The sequence below is a fragment of the Heptranchias perlo genome, chromosome 15 (assembly GCF_035084215.1).
Source record: "Heptranchias perlo isolate sHepPer1 chromosome 15, sHepPer1.hap1, whole genome shotgun sequence".
Classification (NCBI taxonomy): Eukaryota; Metazoa; Chordata; class Chondrichthyes; order Hexanchiformes; family Hexanchidae; genus Heptranchias; species Heptranchias perlo.
The window spans coordinates 38,679,835-38,699,170 of NC_090339.1; the positions used below are offsets into that span (position 1 = coordinate 38,679,835).

The window sequence follows — 19,336 nt, forward strand, 5'->3', positions numbered from 1 at the left end:
TGTGTCCAAGAAAGAAACTGATTCTGAGGAGTAGTCCATGGTGAGCTTGATGGTGGGATGGAACTTGTTGATGTTATCGTGTAGTCTCTTTAGTGATTCCTTGCCGTGGGTCCATAGAAAGAAAATGTCGTCGATGTATCTGGTGTATAGTGTTGGTTGGAGGTCTTGTGCAGTGAAGAAGTCCTGCTCGAACTTGTGCATGAAAATGTTGGCGTATTGGGGTGCGAATTTGGTCCCCATGGCTGTTCCGTGTGTTTGGGTAAAGAACTGGTTATCGAAGGTGAAGACATTGTGATCCAGGATGAAGCGGATGAGTTGTAGGATGGCTGTCGCAGCGATGCCGTCATCGTGGGGGATACTGGTGTACAAAAACTCAGTACCCACGGACCAGTTGAACCAGGAACACTTCTCACCACGATGGACGTCTCGGCACTATACACCAGTATCCCCCACGCGACAGCATCAATACTCAACACCAACAACAGCCAATCTCCGGAAGCCATCCTACAACTCATCCGCTTCATCCTGGATCACAATGTCTTCACCTTCGATAACCAGTTCTTTACCCAAACACACGGAACAGCCATGGGGACCAAATTCGCACCCCAATACGCCAACATTTTCATGCACAAGTTCGAGCAGGACTTCTTCACTGCACAAGACCTCCAACCAACACTATACACCAGATACATCGACGACATTTTCTTTCTATGGACCCACGGCAAGGAATCACTAAAGAGACTACACGATAACATCAACAAGTTCCATCCCACCATCAAGCTCACCATGGACTACTCCTCAGAATCAGTTTCTTTCTTGGACACACGAATCTCCATCAAAGACGGGCACCTCAGCACCTCACTCTACCGCAAGCCCACGGACAACCTCACGATGCTCCACTTTTCCAGCTTCCACCCTAACCACGTCAAAGAGGCCATCCCCTATGGACAGGCCCTGCGAATACACAGGGTCTGCTCAGACGAGGAGGAACGCGATGGACACCTACAGACGCTGAAAGACGCCCTAGTAAGAACGGGATATGACGCTCGACTCATCGATCGACAGTTCCGACGGGCCACAGCAAAAAATCGCATAGACCTCCTCAGGAGACTAACACGGGACGCAACCAACAGAGTACCCTTTGTCGTCCAGTACTTCCCCGGAGCGGAGAAACTACGCCATGTTCTCCGCAGCCTTCAACATGTCATCAATGAGGACAAACACCTCGCTATGGCCATCCCCACACCTCCACTACTCGCCTTTAAACAGCCACCCAACCTCAAACAGACCATCGTTCGCAGCAAATTACCTAGCTTTCAAGAGAACAGCGTCCACGACACCACACAACCCTGCCACGGTAACCTCTGCAAGACATGCCAGATCATCGACACAGATACCACCATCACACGAGAGGACACCACCCACCAGGTGCATGGTTCATACACCTGTGACTCGGCCAACGTTGTCTACCTCATACGTTGCAGGAAAGGATGCCCCAGAGCATGGTACATTGGCGAGACCATGCAGACGCTGCGACAACGGATGAACGGACACCGCGCAACAATCGCCAAACAGGAGGGTTCCCTCCCAGTCGGGGAACACTTCAGCAGTCATGGACATTCATCCACCGACCTTCGGGTAAGCGTACTCCAAGGCGGCCTTCGAGACACACGACAACGCAAAATCGTCGAGCAGAAATTGATAGCCAAGTTCCGCACCCATGAGGACGGCCTCAACCGGGATCTTGGGTTCATGTCACGCTACACGTTACCCCACCAGCGAACAAATGTTATCTGTTTTTAATATAATGGGTCATTTGCTGGCTTTCTCTGCCTTCCGGATGTTTCTGCCTCTCTCTGTTTTTTTTCCTGTTTGTTTTTTTGTTGAATGTGTATTCGGGGGTTCTGCAGGTGACACCTCTCTGTCTGAACACGGTGATTGCCTTGGCAACGGGCAGTTGCAGGGGCATTCTGTAAACACCATGTATTGTTCTATATGTATAAATGCGTAGGCTTCGAGGAGCTCCTGAACATTTACCTGAGGAAGGAGGAAGCCTCCGAAAGCTTGTGAATTTAAAATAAAATTGCTGGACTATAACTTGGTGTTGTAAAATTGTTTACATGTGTAAACATGATAAAGAACACCTGCCAAGCCACTTACATACCTTCAAAACCCATGTGATCAACAGCCCTATTAATTGTGAGATAGTCTTTTGGTCTTCCCCGATCTTTGTTCAGAGTCCAAAGTAAAGAGGAAGTATAACTGTTGCCCGATAAAGGTTTTTTTAAAATTGAATTTCTGTTTTCCCAGCCAGCTATCCAGCTGCACTTTAAGAGCACTCTGCGAATATCCAACTTTGAACCACAGAAGTTTACTGCACAGAGGAAGGCTATGTGACCCATTGTTTGTGTGCCAGGTTTTTGCTGCGGCAATCCAATACTCATGCCGTGTTCTCTCCCCATGTATAAACTTTGATTCACTCCTTTTACTTCGGTCCAAAGTAAAATGTAAGACTACAGAGAATTGAGAATTTTGAGACATTTTATTATGTAACAGATTCAAAGTTAAAAATGCTGATTTACCTATCTGCTACTGTTTTTAAACATTTGCTTCTGATAATTTAGTTTCTTAAGCAATCTGATTTATAGTTTAGTCTGGAGAAATGCCTATCAGAGTGTTATTTGTCTAGTTAGAAGAGTGTGATGTTATTGTTCATCTAGTGAATGTTAATTGTATCCATATGATTTATATCAATTAGTGTTAATTGTATTCAGGTGGTGCATATCAACTGGGGACTCTCTTGTATCCATTTATATGAGAGCTTATCGAGGGTGTGGAGTGGGTAATGTGGATCTCTGTGAATAAAGGCTTGGAAGCAAATGAAGACCAGGCTCCAGTATTCTATCCTTCGCCACCTGGCTTTCCAATTTATTTCAGTGAACAATATCCCCCATGTGATCATATTTCAGCTCATAGGAAGTATGGGCTTGCCTGTGGAAGTGGACCTTTGCGTTGGCATGAGAAAAAGTTTTTGAGAGAGGACCTGAATTGCACCAGTCATAAAGGAAGCTAGGTTGCAAATGGGTAGGTGGAAGAAAGGTATTGAGTGGGAGTCCAAGGATTTACTCTTTCTGGTAAACATATGTACCCTGTAAACACAGTCTCAGTGCAAAGGTATTACATTTACAGAGGAAACCAAGCTAAGCGGAATTGTGGACTCAGAAGAGTCATCTAAGATCTTAGACAGCTTGACAAAATTTGCATCTCGGCTGTTAAGTAGCAGCTATAGTTAACTACAGAAAAATGCACAGTACCGTATGCTGGAAGTAAAAATAGGAGGGAATTTACAAACTTAAGAGTTTGGTAGTTTTAGCCAACAACATATAAACTTGAGACTGGAAGGTGGATGCAGCACTTTCAAAATAACTTACAACTGTTTAGGTTAATTGACAGAATGCTGTAGGCAGCTTGCAACCTTTAATTCACGTTAAGTTACTGGTATCGTTTCATGTTCACTAAAATTATGCAGCTGGAGGTTAACTACTATGTTAAGAAATGAACTTAATATACCTTTATATATTCAATCCAATGTTGCAGAAGAACCTGTACTCCACCTCGAACCCTACTAAAAAGCTGGTAGAGAAGAGAAAGATCTTGTATCCTGTTTTCATCCAGAAGGCTGTTTAAACCTGCAGGGTTTTTAAGAATAATTTGGTTTTTTTTTGGGGTGGGACAAAAATGCAGAAGCATTGCAAAATCAAAAATTCTATCATGGAACAAAGTAACTGTTGGGCAAATCTAAGTTTCAGCTCATTACTGATATTTTGTTGTCAAGCTCCAAGAAAAGAATTAACAAATTAATTTAATTAAAGCTTATTGGTGCTGAACTATACAGTTACACACAGAACAGTTTACATTAGTGTGTAAAAATCCAGGTTACCTTTCTGGAGAATGGCTGGTAAATGTTCACCTAAAAGCTGTTTTTCCACTGTAGCTATTAGAGGCTTCCTGAAAAAATTAGAACACAGATCAAAAAAAGCTTTTAAAATAGTTTAATTAAATAAGTACCTGCAACAATTTTCATTTTGCAGAGTCTAAAATCTACTTCCTTGCAGTATCGTATTAAAATATAGAAGAAACTCATAGATTCCTTGAAAACATGGGCATTATTTAAACCCAATCCATAAGCAAAGATTATGAATAGGTTAAGGAATTTAAGAAACAATCTGATTAAAAGATCGCAAGGCAATCAATCCAAAAGATCATTTTTTCAGTAGATAGTGCTTCTTAACTATCTATTGTTCCTTAACCCTTGTTGCGTTAGATAGATATATGCCCAAAAAATAATCCTAACAGTCAACTGGTCACTGCCACAGCAAGTAATAATCAGTAGTTACATATGGGTCATCTTTCAGCCAGACTTCAGATTGAAGGACTGTGGATGGGTGTAGAATGACTGCAGTTTACAGCAGCCGTAGGCTGAAGCCTTTATGCCAATTGCTCACCCATCTAAGTCACAGCTTGCGTGTATATAATAAAGTAATAATCATAGAATGATACAGCGCAGGAGACAATTCGGCCCATCATGCCAGTGTCAGTTCTTTGAAAGAGCTATCCAATTACAAACAGGACTGCCCCAGTTGACCCATTGTTTTAGCCTGCCCTTGCCCCACGGAACTTATTTCTTCCTATCTCGACTCTACTTTTCTCCCCTTTTCCAGTCTCTTTCGACACTAACAGTTTCCAGTTCCCCAGCCCTAACCGTCTCCTTTGCAACATGGACGTCCAGTCCCTCTACACCTCCATGCCCCACCTGGATGGCCTGTGGGCCCTCCGCTTCGTCTTTGAACGGAGGCCCAACCAGTCCCCATCCACCACCACTCTCCTGGCTGAACTTGTTCTTACGTTGAACAACTTCTCCTTTGACTCCACTCACTTCCTCCAAATAAAAGGTGTTGCTATGCCTGCCTTTTTGTGGGTTACGTGGAACATTCTTTATTCCAGTCCTATGCAGGTCCCCTCCCTCATCTCTTTTTCCAGTACACTGATGACTATATTGGTGCCATTTCTTGCTCTCGCCCCGAACTGGGAAATTTCATCAACTTTGCTTCCAATTTCCACCCTTCTCTCGCCTTCACATGGTCCATCTCCAACTCCAACTCTTTCCTTCCCTTCCTCAAATTCTCTATCTCCATTTCTGGGGATAGACTGACTACCAATATCCACTATAAGCCCACCGACTCCCACAGCTACTTTGATGACACTTCCTCCCACTCCGCTTCCTGTAAGGACTCGACTCCCTTCTCCCAGTTTCTCTGTCTACATCGCATCCATTCTGACAATGCCACCTTCCACACCAGTGCTTCTGATACATCTTCCTTTTTCCTTAAGCGAGGATTCCCCTCCACTGCAGTTGACAGGGTCCTTGACCGTGTCCATCCCATTTCCTGCACTTCTTCCCTCACCTCTTCTCCTCCCTCCCAGAACCATGATAGGGTCCCCCTTGTCCTCACTTTCCACCCTACCAGCCTCCACATTCAACGTATCATCCTCCGCCATCTTCAGCGCGACGCCACCACCAAACACATCTTCCCCTCCCCTTTCAGCATTCCGAAGGGATCGTTCCCTCCGCGATACCCTGGTCCACTCTTCCATCACCCCCAACAACATATAAAAATCTTAGAAGGCTTGAGAGGGTAGATGCTGTGAGGCTGTTTCCCCTGGCTAAAGAGTCTAGAATTAGAGGGCATAGTCTCAGGATAAGGGGTCGGGCATTTAGGACTGAAATGAGGAGGAATTTCTTCACTTAGAGGGATGCTCAGTCATTGAGTATATTCAAGGCTGAGATCGATAGTAATTGGTTTGGTTGATTTGGTTGTAATCTTCCAGAATTAGATTCTGGAAAGGTCCCAGCGAATTGGAAAACCGCAAACATAACACCCCATTCAAGAAGGGAGTGAGACAGAAAGCAGGTAACTATAGACCAGTTAGCCCAACATCTGTCATTGGGAAAATGCTAGAATCCATTATTAAGGAAGTAGTAGCAGGACATTTGGAGACTCGTAATACAATCAAGGAGAGTCAACATGGTTTTATGAAGGGGAAATCATGTCTGACAAATTTATTAGAGTTCTTTGAGGAAGTAAGAGGCAGGGTGGATAAAGGGGAACCAATGGATGCAGTATATTTGGATTTCCAAAAGGCATTCGATAAGGTGCCACATGAAAGATTACTGCACAAGATAAGAGCTTGTGGTGTTAGGGGTAATATATTGGCATGGATAGAGGATTGGCTAACTAACAGAAAACAAAGAGTTGGGATTAAAGGGTCATTTTCAAAATGGCAATCTGTAACTAGTGGGGTGCCGCAGGGATCAGTGCTGCGGCCTCAACTATTTACAATATATATCAATGACTTGGATGAAGGAACAGAGTGTCTTGTGGCCAAACTTGCTGATGATACAAAGATAGGTGGAAAAGCAAGTTGCGAGGAGGACACAAAGTGTCTGCGAAGGGATATTGACAGTTAAGCAAATGGGCAAAAATTCGGCAGATGGAATATAATGTGGGAAATGTGAAGTCACCCACTTTGGGAGGAAAAATAAAAAAGCAAAATATTATTTGAATGGAGAAATACTACAAAATGCTGTGGTACAGTGGGATCTGGGTGTCCTCGTACATGAAACACAAAAAGTCAACATACAGGTGCAGCAGGTAAACCGGAAGGCAAATGGAAAATTGGCCTTTATTTCTAGGGGAATGGAGTATAAAAGCAGGGAAGTCATGCTACAACTGTACAGGGTGCTGGTGAGATCATATCTGGAGTACTGCGTACAGTTCTGGTGCCCTTACTTAAGGAAGGACATACTTGCATTGGAGGCAGTTCACAGAAGGTTCACTAGGTTGATTCCGGGTATGGAAGGGTTGTCTCATGAGGAAAGATTAAACAGGTTGGGTCTATACTCATTGGAGTTTAGAAGAATGAGAGGAGATCTTATTGAAACATGTAAGATTCTGAGGGGACTCGATAGGGTAGATGCTGAGAGGATGTTACCCCTCACGGGGGAATCTAAAACTAGGGGGCATAGTCTCAGAATAAGAAGTCGCCCGTTTAAGACGGAGGAATTTCTTCTCCCAGAGGGTCATGAATCTTTGGAATTCTTTACCCCGAAAAGCTGTGGAGGCTGAGTCACTGAATGCATTCAAGGCCGAGTTAGACAAATTTTTGATCAGCAAGGGAGTCAAAGGATATGGGGAAAAGGCGGGAAAGTGGAGTTGAGGTAAAAATCAGATCAGCAATGATCTCACTGAATGGCGGAGCAGGCTCAACGGGCCGAATGGCCTACTCCTGCTCCTATATCTTATGGATAGATTTTTGGACTCTAAAGGAATCAAGGGATATGGGGATCGGGCGGGAAAGTAGAGTTGAGGTCCAAGATCAGCCATGATCTTATTGAAAGGCAGAGCAGGCTCAAGGGGCCATATGGCCTACTCCTGCTCCTATTTCTTATGTTATGATCTTATAACTGCACCACGGCAACTTCCCGTGAGAGCGCAGGAGATGCAACACCTATCCTTCCACCTCCTCCCTTCCCACTATCCAGGGCCCCAAACATTCCTTCCAGGTGAAACAGCAATTTACTCGTACTTCTTTCAATTTAGTGTACTGTATTTGCTGCTCACAATGCAGTCTCCTCTATACTGGGGAGTCCAAATGCAGATGGGTGATCGTTTTGCTGAACACCTCCCACTCCGTCCGCAAGCATGACCCTGACCTTTCGGTCGTGTACCATTTTAATTCTCCAACCCACTCCAACTCTGACCTTTCTGTCCTCAGCCTCCTACACTATTCCAATGAAGCTTAACGGAAGCTCGAGGAACAACACCTCATCTTTCGATTAGGCATTTTAAAACCTTCTGGACTCAACACTGATTTTAATAACTTCAGATCATAACCACTGCTCCCATTTTTTCGGACAGCAGCTGCTGGTAATGGTTCTGCTGTTGCCATTTACAGCTCCTTTAAACCCATCTTTTGTTTCTTTGCTTGTCCCATTACCATCCTCCTTGCCATGCACATCATTTCTTTTGTCATTTAATCACTCCTACCCTCCATCCTATCAGAGACCTTCCCTTTTGTTCTTTTCTCCCCTCCCCTTCGCCAGGCTCTGTACTTGCTTAAAAACTGTTAAATCTTCAACTTCTTCCAGTTCTGTCGAAAGGTCATCGACCGGAAATGTTAACTGTTTCTTTCTCCACAGATGCTGCCTGACTTGCTGAGTATTTCCTGCATTTTCTGTTTTTATTTCAGATTTCCAGCATCCACAGTATTTTGCTTTTGATTTATCCAATTAGTCCCACTATTTAACCATACTTTTATTTATAATCATATGTGCAATACCACAGATGTGCGCTCATGGCTGTGAAAGGCAAGTTTAGGACAGATGTCAGGAAGTTTTTTTGCAGAGCGTGAAGAACAGTTGGAGCAAGTTACAGGGTGGTTGACGCCAGAACGTTGGACTCGTGCAAGAAACAGTTGGATGCTATAATGGGAAGACAGTGAGTTGGTATTTTGGAAGTACGAGATAAAATGGACCAAAGGGTCTTTTTCATCCAAATTTATCTTGTCTAACCAACATAAGCATTGCATCATAAACTGCAATGACTAAATTGCTTCAAAATTTGTACTTACTGCGTGCTCTGATCTAAGTAAGTGATAATCCGATCTGCTTCTTCCTCTAAACGTTTATTAACGTGGTGCAAATACTCTGGAACCTAAGTAGAACAAAGAGAATGTAAGTTAACCAAATGACCTGCAGGTGAATTAAATTCCTATCATTAACAGCAGAATCTTTAATACTGAAATTGCACCATCAATATTCTTTTGAACATTACAGCCCAATAGGTAAATGAAATGCCGAGCGCAGCACTAAGCTACACAGACAAGAATGTACCAGGTTTGATCTCCAGCTGTGCTAAGGTGGATGAACTAAGATGTAGTAGGAGTGATCCAATTGGACTCAGCATTTATTGGCTAGATATTGGGGGGGGGGGGGGGGGGGGGAGGGGAGGGTAGAAAAGAGGGAGGGTGGGTAGGTCAAAGGGCATTCATGGACCATACCAAAAAGGAGTCATGCCTACAGGACAGAAGGGAATGGAAGGGCAGAAAATTAGTGACAGAAAAACAAAAAGTGATGAATGAAGGTCAAGTGTTTCTCCACAAGATAGTTTAAGGAGGGGAGGAGAGGAAGCGAGAAGCGGCAGTGGGGGGGGGGGGGAAGGGGAGAAAGAGCGAGAAGCGGCGGCGGGGGGGGGGGGGGGGCGAGAAGCGGCGGCGGGGGGGGGGCGAGAAGCGGCGGCGGGGGGGGGGCGAGAAGCGGCGGCGGGGGGGGGGGCGAGAAGCGGCGGCGGGGGGGGGGGCGAGAAGCGGCGGCGGGGGGGGGGCGAGAAGCGGCGGCGGGGGGGGGGGCGAGAAGCGGCGGCGGGGGGGGGGCGAGAAGCGGCGGCGGGGGGGGGCGAGAAGCGGCGGCGGGGGGGGGGCGAGAAGCGGCGGCGGGGGGGGGGCGAGAAGCGGCGGCGGGGGGGGGGGCGAGAAGCGGCGGCGGGGGGGGGGGCGAGAAGCGGCGGCGGGGGGGGGGCGAGAAGCGGCGGCGGGGGGGGGGCGAGAAGCGGCGGCGGGGGGGGGGCGAGAAGCGGCGGCGGGGGGGGGGGCGAGAAGCGGCGGCGGGGGGGGGGCGAGAAGCGGCGGCGGGGGGGGGGGCGAGAAGCGGCGGCGGGGGGGGGGGCGAGAAGCGGCGGCGGGGGGGGGGGCGAGAAGCGGCGGCGGGGGGGGGGCGAGAAGCGGCGGCGGGGGGGGGGGGCGAGAAGCGGCGGCGGGGGGGGGGCGAGAAGCGGCGGCGGGGGGGGGGGGCGAGAAGCGGCGGCGGGGGGGGCGAGAAGCGGCGGCGGGGGGGGGGCGAGAAGCGGCGGCGGGGGGGGGGCGAGAAGCGGCGGCGGGGGGGGGGCGAGAAGCGGCGGCGGGGGGGGGCGAGAAGCGGCGGCGGGGGGGGGGGGCGAGAAGCGGCGGCGGGGGGGGGGCGAGAAGCGGCGGCGGGGGGGGGGGGGGCGAGAAGCGGCGGCGGGGGGGGGGGCGAGAAGCGGCGGCGGGGGGGGGGCGAGAAGCGGCGGCGGGGGGGGGGGCGAGAAGCGGCGGCGGGGGGGGGGGCGAGAAGCGGCGGCGGGGGGGGGGCGAGAAGCGGCGGCGGGGGGGGGGCGAGAAGCGGCGGCGGGGGGGGGGGGCGAGAAGCGGCGGCGGGGGGGGGGAGAGAAGCGGCGGCGGGGGGGGGGCGAGAAGCGGCGGCGGGGGGGGGGCGAGAAGCGGCGGCGGGGGGGGGGCGAGAAGCGGCGGCGGGGGGGGGGCGAGAAGCGGCGGCGGGGGGGGGGCGAGAAGCGGCGGCGGGGGGGGGGCGAGAAGCGGCGGCGGGGGGGGGCGAGAAGCGGCGGCGGGGGGGGGGGCGAGAAGCGGCGGCGGGGGGGGGGGCGAGAAGCGGCGGCGGGGGGGGGGGCGAGAAGCGGCGGCGGGGGGGGGGGGCGAGAAGCGGCGGCGGGGGGGGGGGGCGAGAAGCGGCGGCGGGGGGGGGGGGCGAGAAGCGGCGGCGGGGGGGGGGGGGGCGAGAAGCGGCGGCGGGGGGGGGCGAGAAGCGGCGGCGGGGGGGGGCGAGAAGCGGCGGCGGGGGGGGGCGAGAAGCGGCGGCGGGGGGGGGGGGGGCGAGAAGCGGCGGCGGGGGGGGGCGAGAAGCGGCGGCGGAAGCGGCGGCGGGGGGGGGGGGGGGCGAGAAGCGGCGGCGGGGGGGGGGCGAGAAGCGGCGGCGGGGGGGGGGGCGAGAAGCGGCGGCGGGGGGGGGGCGAGAAGCGGCGGCGGGGGGGGGGCGAGAAGCGGCGGCGGGGGGGGGGGCGAGAAGCGGCGGCGGGGGGGGGGGGCGAGAAGCGGCGGCGGGGGGGGGGGGGCGAGAAGCGGCGGCGGGGGGGGGGCGAGAAGCGGCGGCGGGGGGGGCGAGAAGCGGCGGCGGGGGGGGGCGAGAAGCGGCGGCGGGGGGGGGGCGAGAAGCGGCGGCGGGGGGGGGCAAGAAGCGGCGGCGGGGGGGGGCGAGAAGCGGCGGCGGAAGCGGCGGCGGGGGGGGGGGGGGCGAGAAGCGGCGGCGGGGGGGGGGCGAGAAGCGGCGGCGGGGGGGGGGCGAGAAGCGGCGGCGGGGGGGGGGCGAGAAGCGGCGGCGGGGGGGGGCGAGAAGCGGCGGCGGGGGGGGGCGAGAAGCGGCGGCGGGGGGGGGCGAGAAGCGGCGGCGGGGGGGGGGCGAGAAGCGGCGGCGGGGGGGGGGGGCGAGAAGCGGCGGCGGGGGGGGGGGGGCGAGAAGCGGCGGCGGGGGGGGGGCGAGAAGCGGCGGCGGGGGGGGGGCGAGAAGCGGCGGCGGGGGGGGGGCGAGAAGCGGCGGCGGGGGGGGGGCGAGAAGCGGCGGCGGGGGGGGGGCGAGAAGCGGCGGGGGGGGCGAGAAGCGGCGGGGGGGGGGCGAGAAGCGGCGGGGGGGGGCGAGAAGCGGCGGGGGGGGGGCGAGAAGCGGCGGGGGGGGGCGAGAAGCGGCGGGGGGGGGCGAGAAGCGGCGGGGGGGGGCGAGAAGCGGCGGGGGGGGGCGAGAAGCGGCGGGGGGGGGGGGGGGGAGAGAAGCGGCGGGGGGGGGGGGGGGGCGAGAAGCGGAGGCGGGGGGGGGGCGAGAAGCGGCGGGGGGGGGGGGGGGCGAGAAGCGGCGGGGGGGGGGCGAGAAGCGGGGGGGGCGAGAAGCGGCGGGGGGGGGGGCGAGAAGCGGCGGGGGGGGCGAGAAGCGGCGGGGGGGGGCGAGAAGCGGCGGGGGGGGGCGAGAAGCGGCGGGGGGGGGCGAGAAGCGGCGGGGGGGGGCGAGAAGCGGCGGGGGGGGGCGAGAAGCGGCGGGGGGGGGCGAGAAGCGGCGGGGGGGGCGAGAAGCGGCGGGGGGGGGGCGAGAAGCGGCGGGGGGGGGCGAGAAGCGGCGGGGGGGGGCGAGAAGCGGCGGGGGGGGGGCGAGAAGCGGCGGGGGGGGGCGAGAAGCGGCGGGGGGGGGCGAGAAGCGGCGGGGGGGGGGCGAGAAGCGGCGGGGGGGGGGCGAGAAGCGGCGGGGGGGGGGGGCGAGAAGCGGCGGGGGGGGGGCGAGAAGCGGCGGGGGGGGGGGGGCGAGAAGCGGCGGGGGGGGCGAGAAGCGGCGGGGGGGGGCGAGAAGCGGCGGGGGGGGGGCGAGAAGCGGCGGGGGGGGGGGCGAGAAGCGGCGGGGGGGGGGGCGAGAAGCGGCGGGGGGGGGGGGGCGAGAAGCGGCGGGGGGGGGCGAGAAGCGGCGGGGGGGGCGAGAAGCGGCGGGGGGGGGCGAGAAGCGGCGGGGGGGGGGCGAGAAGCGGCGGGGGGGGGGGCGAGAAGCGGCGGGGGGGGGCGAGAAGCGGCGGGGGGGGGCGAGAAGCGGCGGGGGGGGGCGAGAAGCGGCGGGGGGGGGCGAGAAGCGGCGGGGGGGGGCGAGAAGCGGCGGGGGGGGGCGAGAAGCGGCGGGGGGGGGCGAGAAGCGGCGGGGGGGGGCGAGAAGCGGCGGGGGGGGGCGAGAAGCGGCGGGGGGGGGCGAGAAGCGGCGGGGGGGGCGAGAAGCGGCGGGGGGGGCGAGAAGCGGCGGGGGGGGGCGAGAAGCGGCGGGGGGGGGGCGAGAAGCGGCGGGGGGGGGGGGGCGAGAAGCGGCGGGGGGGGGGGGGGCGAGAAGCGGCGGGGGGGGGGGGGGGCGAGAAGCGGCGGGGGGGGGGGCGAGAAGCGGCGGGGGGGGCGAGAAGCGGCGGGGGGGGGCGAGAAGCGGCGGGGGGGGGCGAGAAGCGGCGGGGGGGGGGCGAGAAGCGGCGGGGGGGGGGGGCGAGAAGCGGCGGGGGGGGGCGAGAAGCGGCGGGGGGGGGCGAGAAGCGGCGGGGGGGGGCGAGAAGCGGCGGGGGGGGGCGAGAAGCGGCGGGGGGGGGCGAGAAGCGGCGGGGGGGGGCGAGAAGCGGCGGGGGGGGGCGAGAAGCGGCGGGGGGGGGCGAGAAGCGGCGGGGGGGGGGCGAGAAGCGGCGGGGGGGGGGCGAGAAGCGGCGGGGGGGGGGCGAGAAGCGGCGGGGGGGGGCGAGAAGCGGCGGGGGGGGGCGAGAAGCGGCGGGGGGGGGGCGAGAAGCGGCGGGGGGGGGGGGGGAGAGAGCGAGGAGAAGCGGCGGGGGGGGGGGGGGGAAGAGAGCGAGAAGTGGCGGGGAGGGGAGAGCGAGAAGCGGCGGGGAGGGGGGAGCGAGAAGCTGCGGGGAGGGGGGAGCGAGAAGCGGCGGGGAGGGGGGGGAGCGAGAAGCGGCGGGGAGGGGGGGGAGCGAGAAGCGGCGGGGAGGGGGGGGAGCGAGAAGCGGCGGGGAGGGGGGGGAGCGAGAAGCGGCGGGGAGGGGGGGGAGCGAGAAGCGGCGGGGAGGGGGGGGAGCGAGAAGCGGCGGGGAGGGGGGGGAGCGAGAAGCGGCGGGGAGGGGGGGGGAGCGAGAAGCGGCGGGGAGGGGGGGGAGCGAGAAGCGGCGGGGAGGGGGGGGAGCGAGAAGCGGCGGGGAGGGGGGGGAGCGAGAAGCGGCGGGGAGGGGGGGGAGCGAGAAGCGGCGGGGAGGGGGGGGAGCGAGAAGCGGCGGGGAGGGGGGGGAGCGAGAAGCGGCGGGGAGGGGGGGGAGCGAGAAGCGGCGGGGAGGGGGGGGGAGCGAGAAGCGGCGGGGAGGGGGGGGGAGCGAGAAGCGGCGGGGAGGGGGGGGGAGCGAGAAGCGGCGGGGAGGGGGGGGGAGCGAGAAGCGGCGGGGAGGGGGGGGAGCGAGAAGCGGCGGGGAGGGGGGGGAGCGAGAAGCGGCGGGGGAAAAGGATAGGGTGAGAGTGGAGGTGGAGATCGGCGATCTGCATGGATTTTCCTTTCACTTTCCCTGGACTTCACTGCTCTTGGTCCTCGGGTTTCATTCCAACTAATCGCTCCTCTGCTGGTGTGCACAAACACCCGAGGCCACTGCACACCACAACCTTGTTGTGGACGGTTCCAATGACATCCTGGCTTTGCCTGATACTCGATTCACTGGTGGTGTCACCTCTCACCACACTGAAGCCTCCCCACTTGGCTATACTTTCCACTACCTGCCCCGCCCAAACCTCCATGGTGGCGGTGTGGCCCTCATCACCATGTCACACTTTGGTCTCTTCCTATACTTCTCTGGTACCTTCTCCTTCCTCAAGTAGCTCATTTTATTCCACTCCTTTCTCATTCTCTACCATCCCCCAAACACCACCCCAAGATACTCTCCCTCAGCATCTGCACTGAACTACTCCTCATCCTTGGTAATTTCAATCTCCATTTCAACTCACCTTTCCCTCTCTCCTTTGATTCCACTGCCCTGCTGTGCTCCTTGAACCGCACCCTCCAAATAATCTCTCCTACCCATATTCACGGCCATGCCCTTGACCATGCCATCTCATGAGGCCTCTGTATTGCCATGATCTTGGTAACAGATAAGGCCATCAACGACCATTTTTCTTGGAAAAATTAACTCTCCCAAATCATTTACAATTCTATGTTCAAGCTGCTAAATGCCTAGTATTTGGCCTCCACTCAACAAAATACTTCTGCAACTGTCAACCTGCTCAACCATTTTTTCCCTTCCATCGATAAAACCTTTGATCTTCTCCCATCCTGATTGTTCCCAGTGGTATGGCCCCTATTTTCACTCCCTCAAGTCCAAAGGGCACAGACTTCCAACGTATCTGGTGCACAAATATTTCAGACATCCATCATCAGATCTGGCTGGACCACAACAAGCACCATCAGGAACTCACTCTTCTCTGCCAAAACCATTCACAACTCCAGGATCATCCTGGCGATGACAGATAATCCCTGGCATCTTTTCCACACTACCTGCCCCCTCCACGCTCACCAACAAGTGCAGAGAGCTCATGGATTTCGTCACTAAGATTGAGACCATCCGTTCAAACTGCCTCTGCTGCTTCCGCCTTCCTCATCAAGCCAAATCTCCCCCAAGGCTTTGCCACCTCCCAAATCTTTCCCATAACTCCATGTTTGAATGTCTTCAATCAGGTTTCCGCTCTGCCACAGCACTGAAATAGCCCTGATCAAAGTCACAAATGACATCCTGTGTGACTGTGGCAGTGTTGCATTATCCCTCCTTGCCCTCTCTGCAACCTTTGACACAGACGACGACATCATACTCCCCCAAAGCTGTTGTTCAGCAGAGTGGGACTGCCCTGGCTTGGTTCCACTGTTACCTATCTGTTCATAGCCAGAGCATCACGAGCAATGGCTTCTCTTCCAGCCTCTGCACCTTTACCTTTAGATTCCCCAAAGGATCTGACCTTGTGCCCCTCATCTTGCTGATCTACATGCTGCCTCTTAGCGACATCATCTGATGACAAAGTCAGGTTCCACACGTATGCTGACAACACCCAAATCTACCTCTCCACCCTTCCACCGTACACTTTGGCGGCATCATCTGAAGAAATGGGGTCAGCTTCCACAAGTACACTGATGGCACACAAATCTACGTCTCCACTACTTCTGTGTCTGAGGCCACCTGTCTGCTTTCCAGATGAGCCACAACTTCCTCCAGTGAAACAATGGGAAGACTGCAGCTATCATTTTGAGCTTTGACCACAAATTCCATACCCTGCCACCGACAAGGAGGGAGGAGGGAAGTGCAGGAGGAGGGAAGTGCAGGGGGAGGGAAGTGCAGGGGGAGGGAAGTGCAGGGGGAGGGAAGTGCAGGGGGAGGGAAGTGCAGGGGGAGGGAAGTGCAGGGGGAGGGAAGTGCAGGGGGAGGGAAGTGCAGGGGGAGGGAAGTGCAGGGGGAGGGAAGTGCAGGGGGAGGGAAGTGCAGGGGGAGGGAAGTGCAGGGGGAGGGAAGTGCAGGGGGAGGGAAGTGCAGAGGGAGGGAAGTGCAGAGGGAGGGAAGTGCAGAGGGAGGGAAGTGCAGAGGGAGGGAAGTGCAGAGGGAGGGAAGTGCAGAGGGAGGGAAGTGCAGAAGGAGGGAAGTGCAGAAGGAGGGAAGTGCAGAAGGAGGGAAGTGCAGAAGGAGGGAAGTGCAGAAGGAGGGAAGTGCAGAAGGAGGGAAGTGCAGAAGGAGGGAAGTGCAGAAGGAGGGAAGTGCAGAAGGAGAGAGGGAAGTGGAGGAAAGAAGAAAAGCAGAGTTGGAAAAAAAGTGAAAGTTTTTTTTTAAATTGAGGTATAAATGGTGTCCAAGAAATAAAAAATATAGATTGGGGACTGGACATAGCATTTCATCATGATTCTGCCCGACTCAAAAGTGATTTCATCAGACATGTTCCACTCATGAGATGTGTCACAAGGATCCAGCCTACTGCTTGAAAAAATTGACATCTCTTCCTTTTGCCACACAATCCATCCCATGACATCTCCAAGTGTAATTGTCAATTAATGCCAAATTACAGACAGTTTTGAGTTATAGGACAACCAGGATCTTGAGACTACCTAAACAGATTTCATGTATGAACCTGACAGCTAGCAGACAGAGGGGACTTTCTTCACCAGGATATTTTTGAAAATCTCTGTTCACTTAAGCTCCAATTTCTCCATTAGGAAATATTTCATTTCTTGAAAACTACAATCAGTGGTTTCACCTTTTCTTTCTCTCCCAATTAACAGAAGAATCCCATCAATAGCTTTATTCTGAACCTTCCGTTCGCTTATTACAAGATATAAATAATTCCAGGCCCACGTTCCTAAAAAGATGTTAGTGTGCTGGTAATAACCCAAGTAATGCCATGTTCTACAGCTCTGTGGCGCAGTACATTTGTTCATCAATATGCTACTTCAAAAGATTGCCTCTCAATGGGCTGGCAAAGACAACATGTTGCATACCTCTCGTTCTTGCATCAGTCTTTGACCTTCTGCAGCATACAGGCGATTAGTCTCTTCCAAAAATCTTTGTTCAAATGAATCTTGATATATCTAAAAGAGAAAACAAATAGATTTAACTGTTACAAATGAAAATAACTGCATTAGCTACATCTGAAAGGATTCAAATCTTACCTGCAAATCTGATAGCATACTTAAGAGACTTCGAAGTAAACTCCGATCAATAGCTTCACCATTTCTTTCTCTCTCAATTAACAGAAGAATCCCATCAATAGTTTTATTTTGAACCTTCCGATCGCTTATTACATGGGATCTGAATAATTCTAGGCCCATGTCCCTACAAATGAAAACAGCTCAAATGAATAAGAACTGTTAATGATCACAATGAGACTATTAATAGATCTAGCACACTCAAGTGCCATTTTGCTTTAAGGTAAGAGTACTGTTCTTTCTTAAATCACCTTGCTCTGGAGAAGCTTATCATTTTAAGTTCAATATACAATGATTGCAAAGCTTTAGAAACCCTAAATATTTTATACCCTTTTATGCCAAACCCAATTTTCTCACTTCCTCTCCTGAAGATGTGACTCTTGAGTCAGTACATTTCCACAGGTATTGGCAGCCCTCCAGTACCTCTCCCAAATGGTACTTTTCACGTGTGAGCCGATGATCACAGAGGGCATCAGAGCTGAGCCCAATCCTAGCCTCACCCAATAACTATAAAAAACCCTTTCTCGCAGGGCTCACTGCATAGCGATCAGGAGCAGAAACTGTGGCTGATATTCTTCCCAGCTCAGGGGTGCTGAGGCCAATTGTAGCACCCCTCCTGCTGTACCTAGCGAGATCAGTTAACTCAACATAGATTACAACATGAACCTGGGACCTTCTGATCTGTAAGACTGTTATATACTGAATACCATCTGAGCCATCAGGGAGCCGTATCTTCATTTTATAGGTTACAGTAGCATATTCAATGACAGAAAACTTGGAAAAAAATGACTATCGTAACCTTTAAAACTTGCCATAAACACATGAGATAAGATAGTCATTTTTTTTTCGAGTTTACTATAATTGAATATGCTAAAGTTTCTAAAGTCAGATCATGATGCCAGTTTAATTAAGTAGATTGTAATTTCTGATTAATGGTTCAAAATCAAGTGTCTTCTTTAACATATTCATACTAATAATAATCATATATAAAACCAAACAGTTGACCTTGAACTTAACGTAAAGGAATGGCTCCACCCCCCACAAAAAAAGGCTAAGTATTTACACGTACACACGGATGCACACAGTGTAAAGACAAAAATCTAATGATTTCCCCACCCTATATACAGGCCTTCAAAAATGTGTAGAAATAGCACAAGAGCTGGCTACTTTAATCAAAAAACTGTGTTTGAAAACTTCCAGGCAGACTTTTACACATAAACGTGCAAGTCTGCATCTCATCACACATATTACAATATAAAAACAAATTATTGACGCACTACAATTGGCCTGAACACCTGAAAGGGGTTAGGGAGGGCAAAAAAATAAAATTAGGCTTCTCGCTCCTGATCATTATCCAGTGACCCCCTGCAGGAAAATTCCTGTGTGTGTTTACGGGCATTAGGTAACGACAGGATCAGGTTCGACTGTGATGCCCTCCACAATCAAAACCTGCCAAAACTCACAGCCCAGGCTCACACATGAAGAATGAGCACTTTGTGCAAGGTATTGGAGGACAATTGGTATCTGTGGATCTATACCCCTGTAGGGAGCCAGCACCTTGAGAGAAAGGGGAGAAAATAAAAAGAAACATTTCAGGCAGATTTTCTACATAAACCTGAAAGTCCATTTCATCACAAATTACAATACAAAAACAGATGATTAAACAACAGCTGCTATTAGGAGACACTGAATACACATTCTCAATAAACATGGAAATTTCTTCTGGCAACCAGGAATTCCCAGTATGAAATGACAACTGCAGTTCTTAAATCTGCCAATGCTTGTATTTCATGCTTGTCATTTCATCAGTAAGAGTCCCACAAATACGCATTTTCTAGAAAGTGATATACAAAAACAAACAAAAAGGAAGCAGCAACAAATGCTAGGAAATTTGATTGAGCTGTAACATTTTTAGGTGGCATCAATCTGCCTAGCTTTTTATTGGCTCAATTTTGACCCAGCTGTGAGATTCGGATTTTTGTTGGTATACACTAGGACCATTCATAGTTCAGTCTGAATAATAGGTTTTCATCAACAAAGGCGGAAATATCAACTGAAGGAACAGGGGAAACAATTGTTAGACGCACCCAAATTTTACTTTACTTTTGATTTATATAATTTTAAATGACGCAGCAACTATTTAAGTAGCTTATGGACAAGAACTGAAAATAACAGAGCACGCAAGAAAGACAG

The 19,336-nt window shown here is 53.9% G+C and overlaps 1 protein-coding gene across 1 annotated transcript in view; it reads right to left on the reverse strand.

Annotated features, from left to right (window-relative positions):
- The window catches only part of cul4b (cullin 4B), a 76,794-nt gene that overhangs the window by 32,348 nt on the left and 25,110 nt on the right, over positions 1 to 19,336 (reverse strand). The window contains exons 6-10 of the mRNA XM_067997097.1: positions 17,108 to 17,270; positions 16,937 to 17,026; positions 8,692 to 8,774; positions 3,941 to 4,008; positions 3,571 to 3,689 (exon numbers count right to left, since the gene is read on the reverse strand). Of these exons, the coding sequence (XP_067853198.1) occupies positions 3,571 to 3,689; positions 3,941 to 4,008; positions 8,692 to 8,774; positions 16,937 to 17,026; positions 17,108 to 17,270 (523 nt within the window). The remainder of the gene's footprint in view (positions 1 to 3,570; positions 3,690 to 3,940; positions 4,009 to 8,691; positions 8,775 to 16,936; positions 17,027 to 17,107; positions 17,271 to 19,336) is intronic.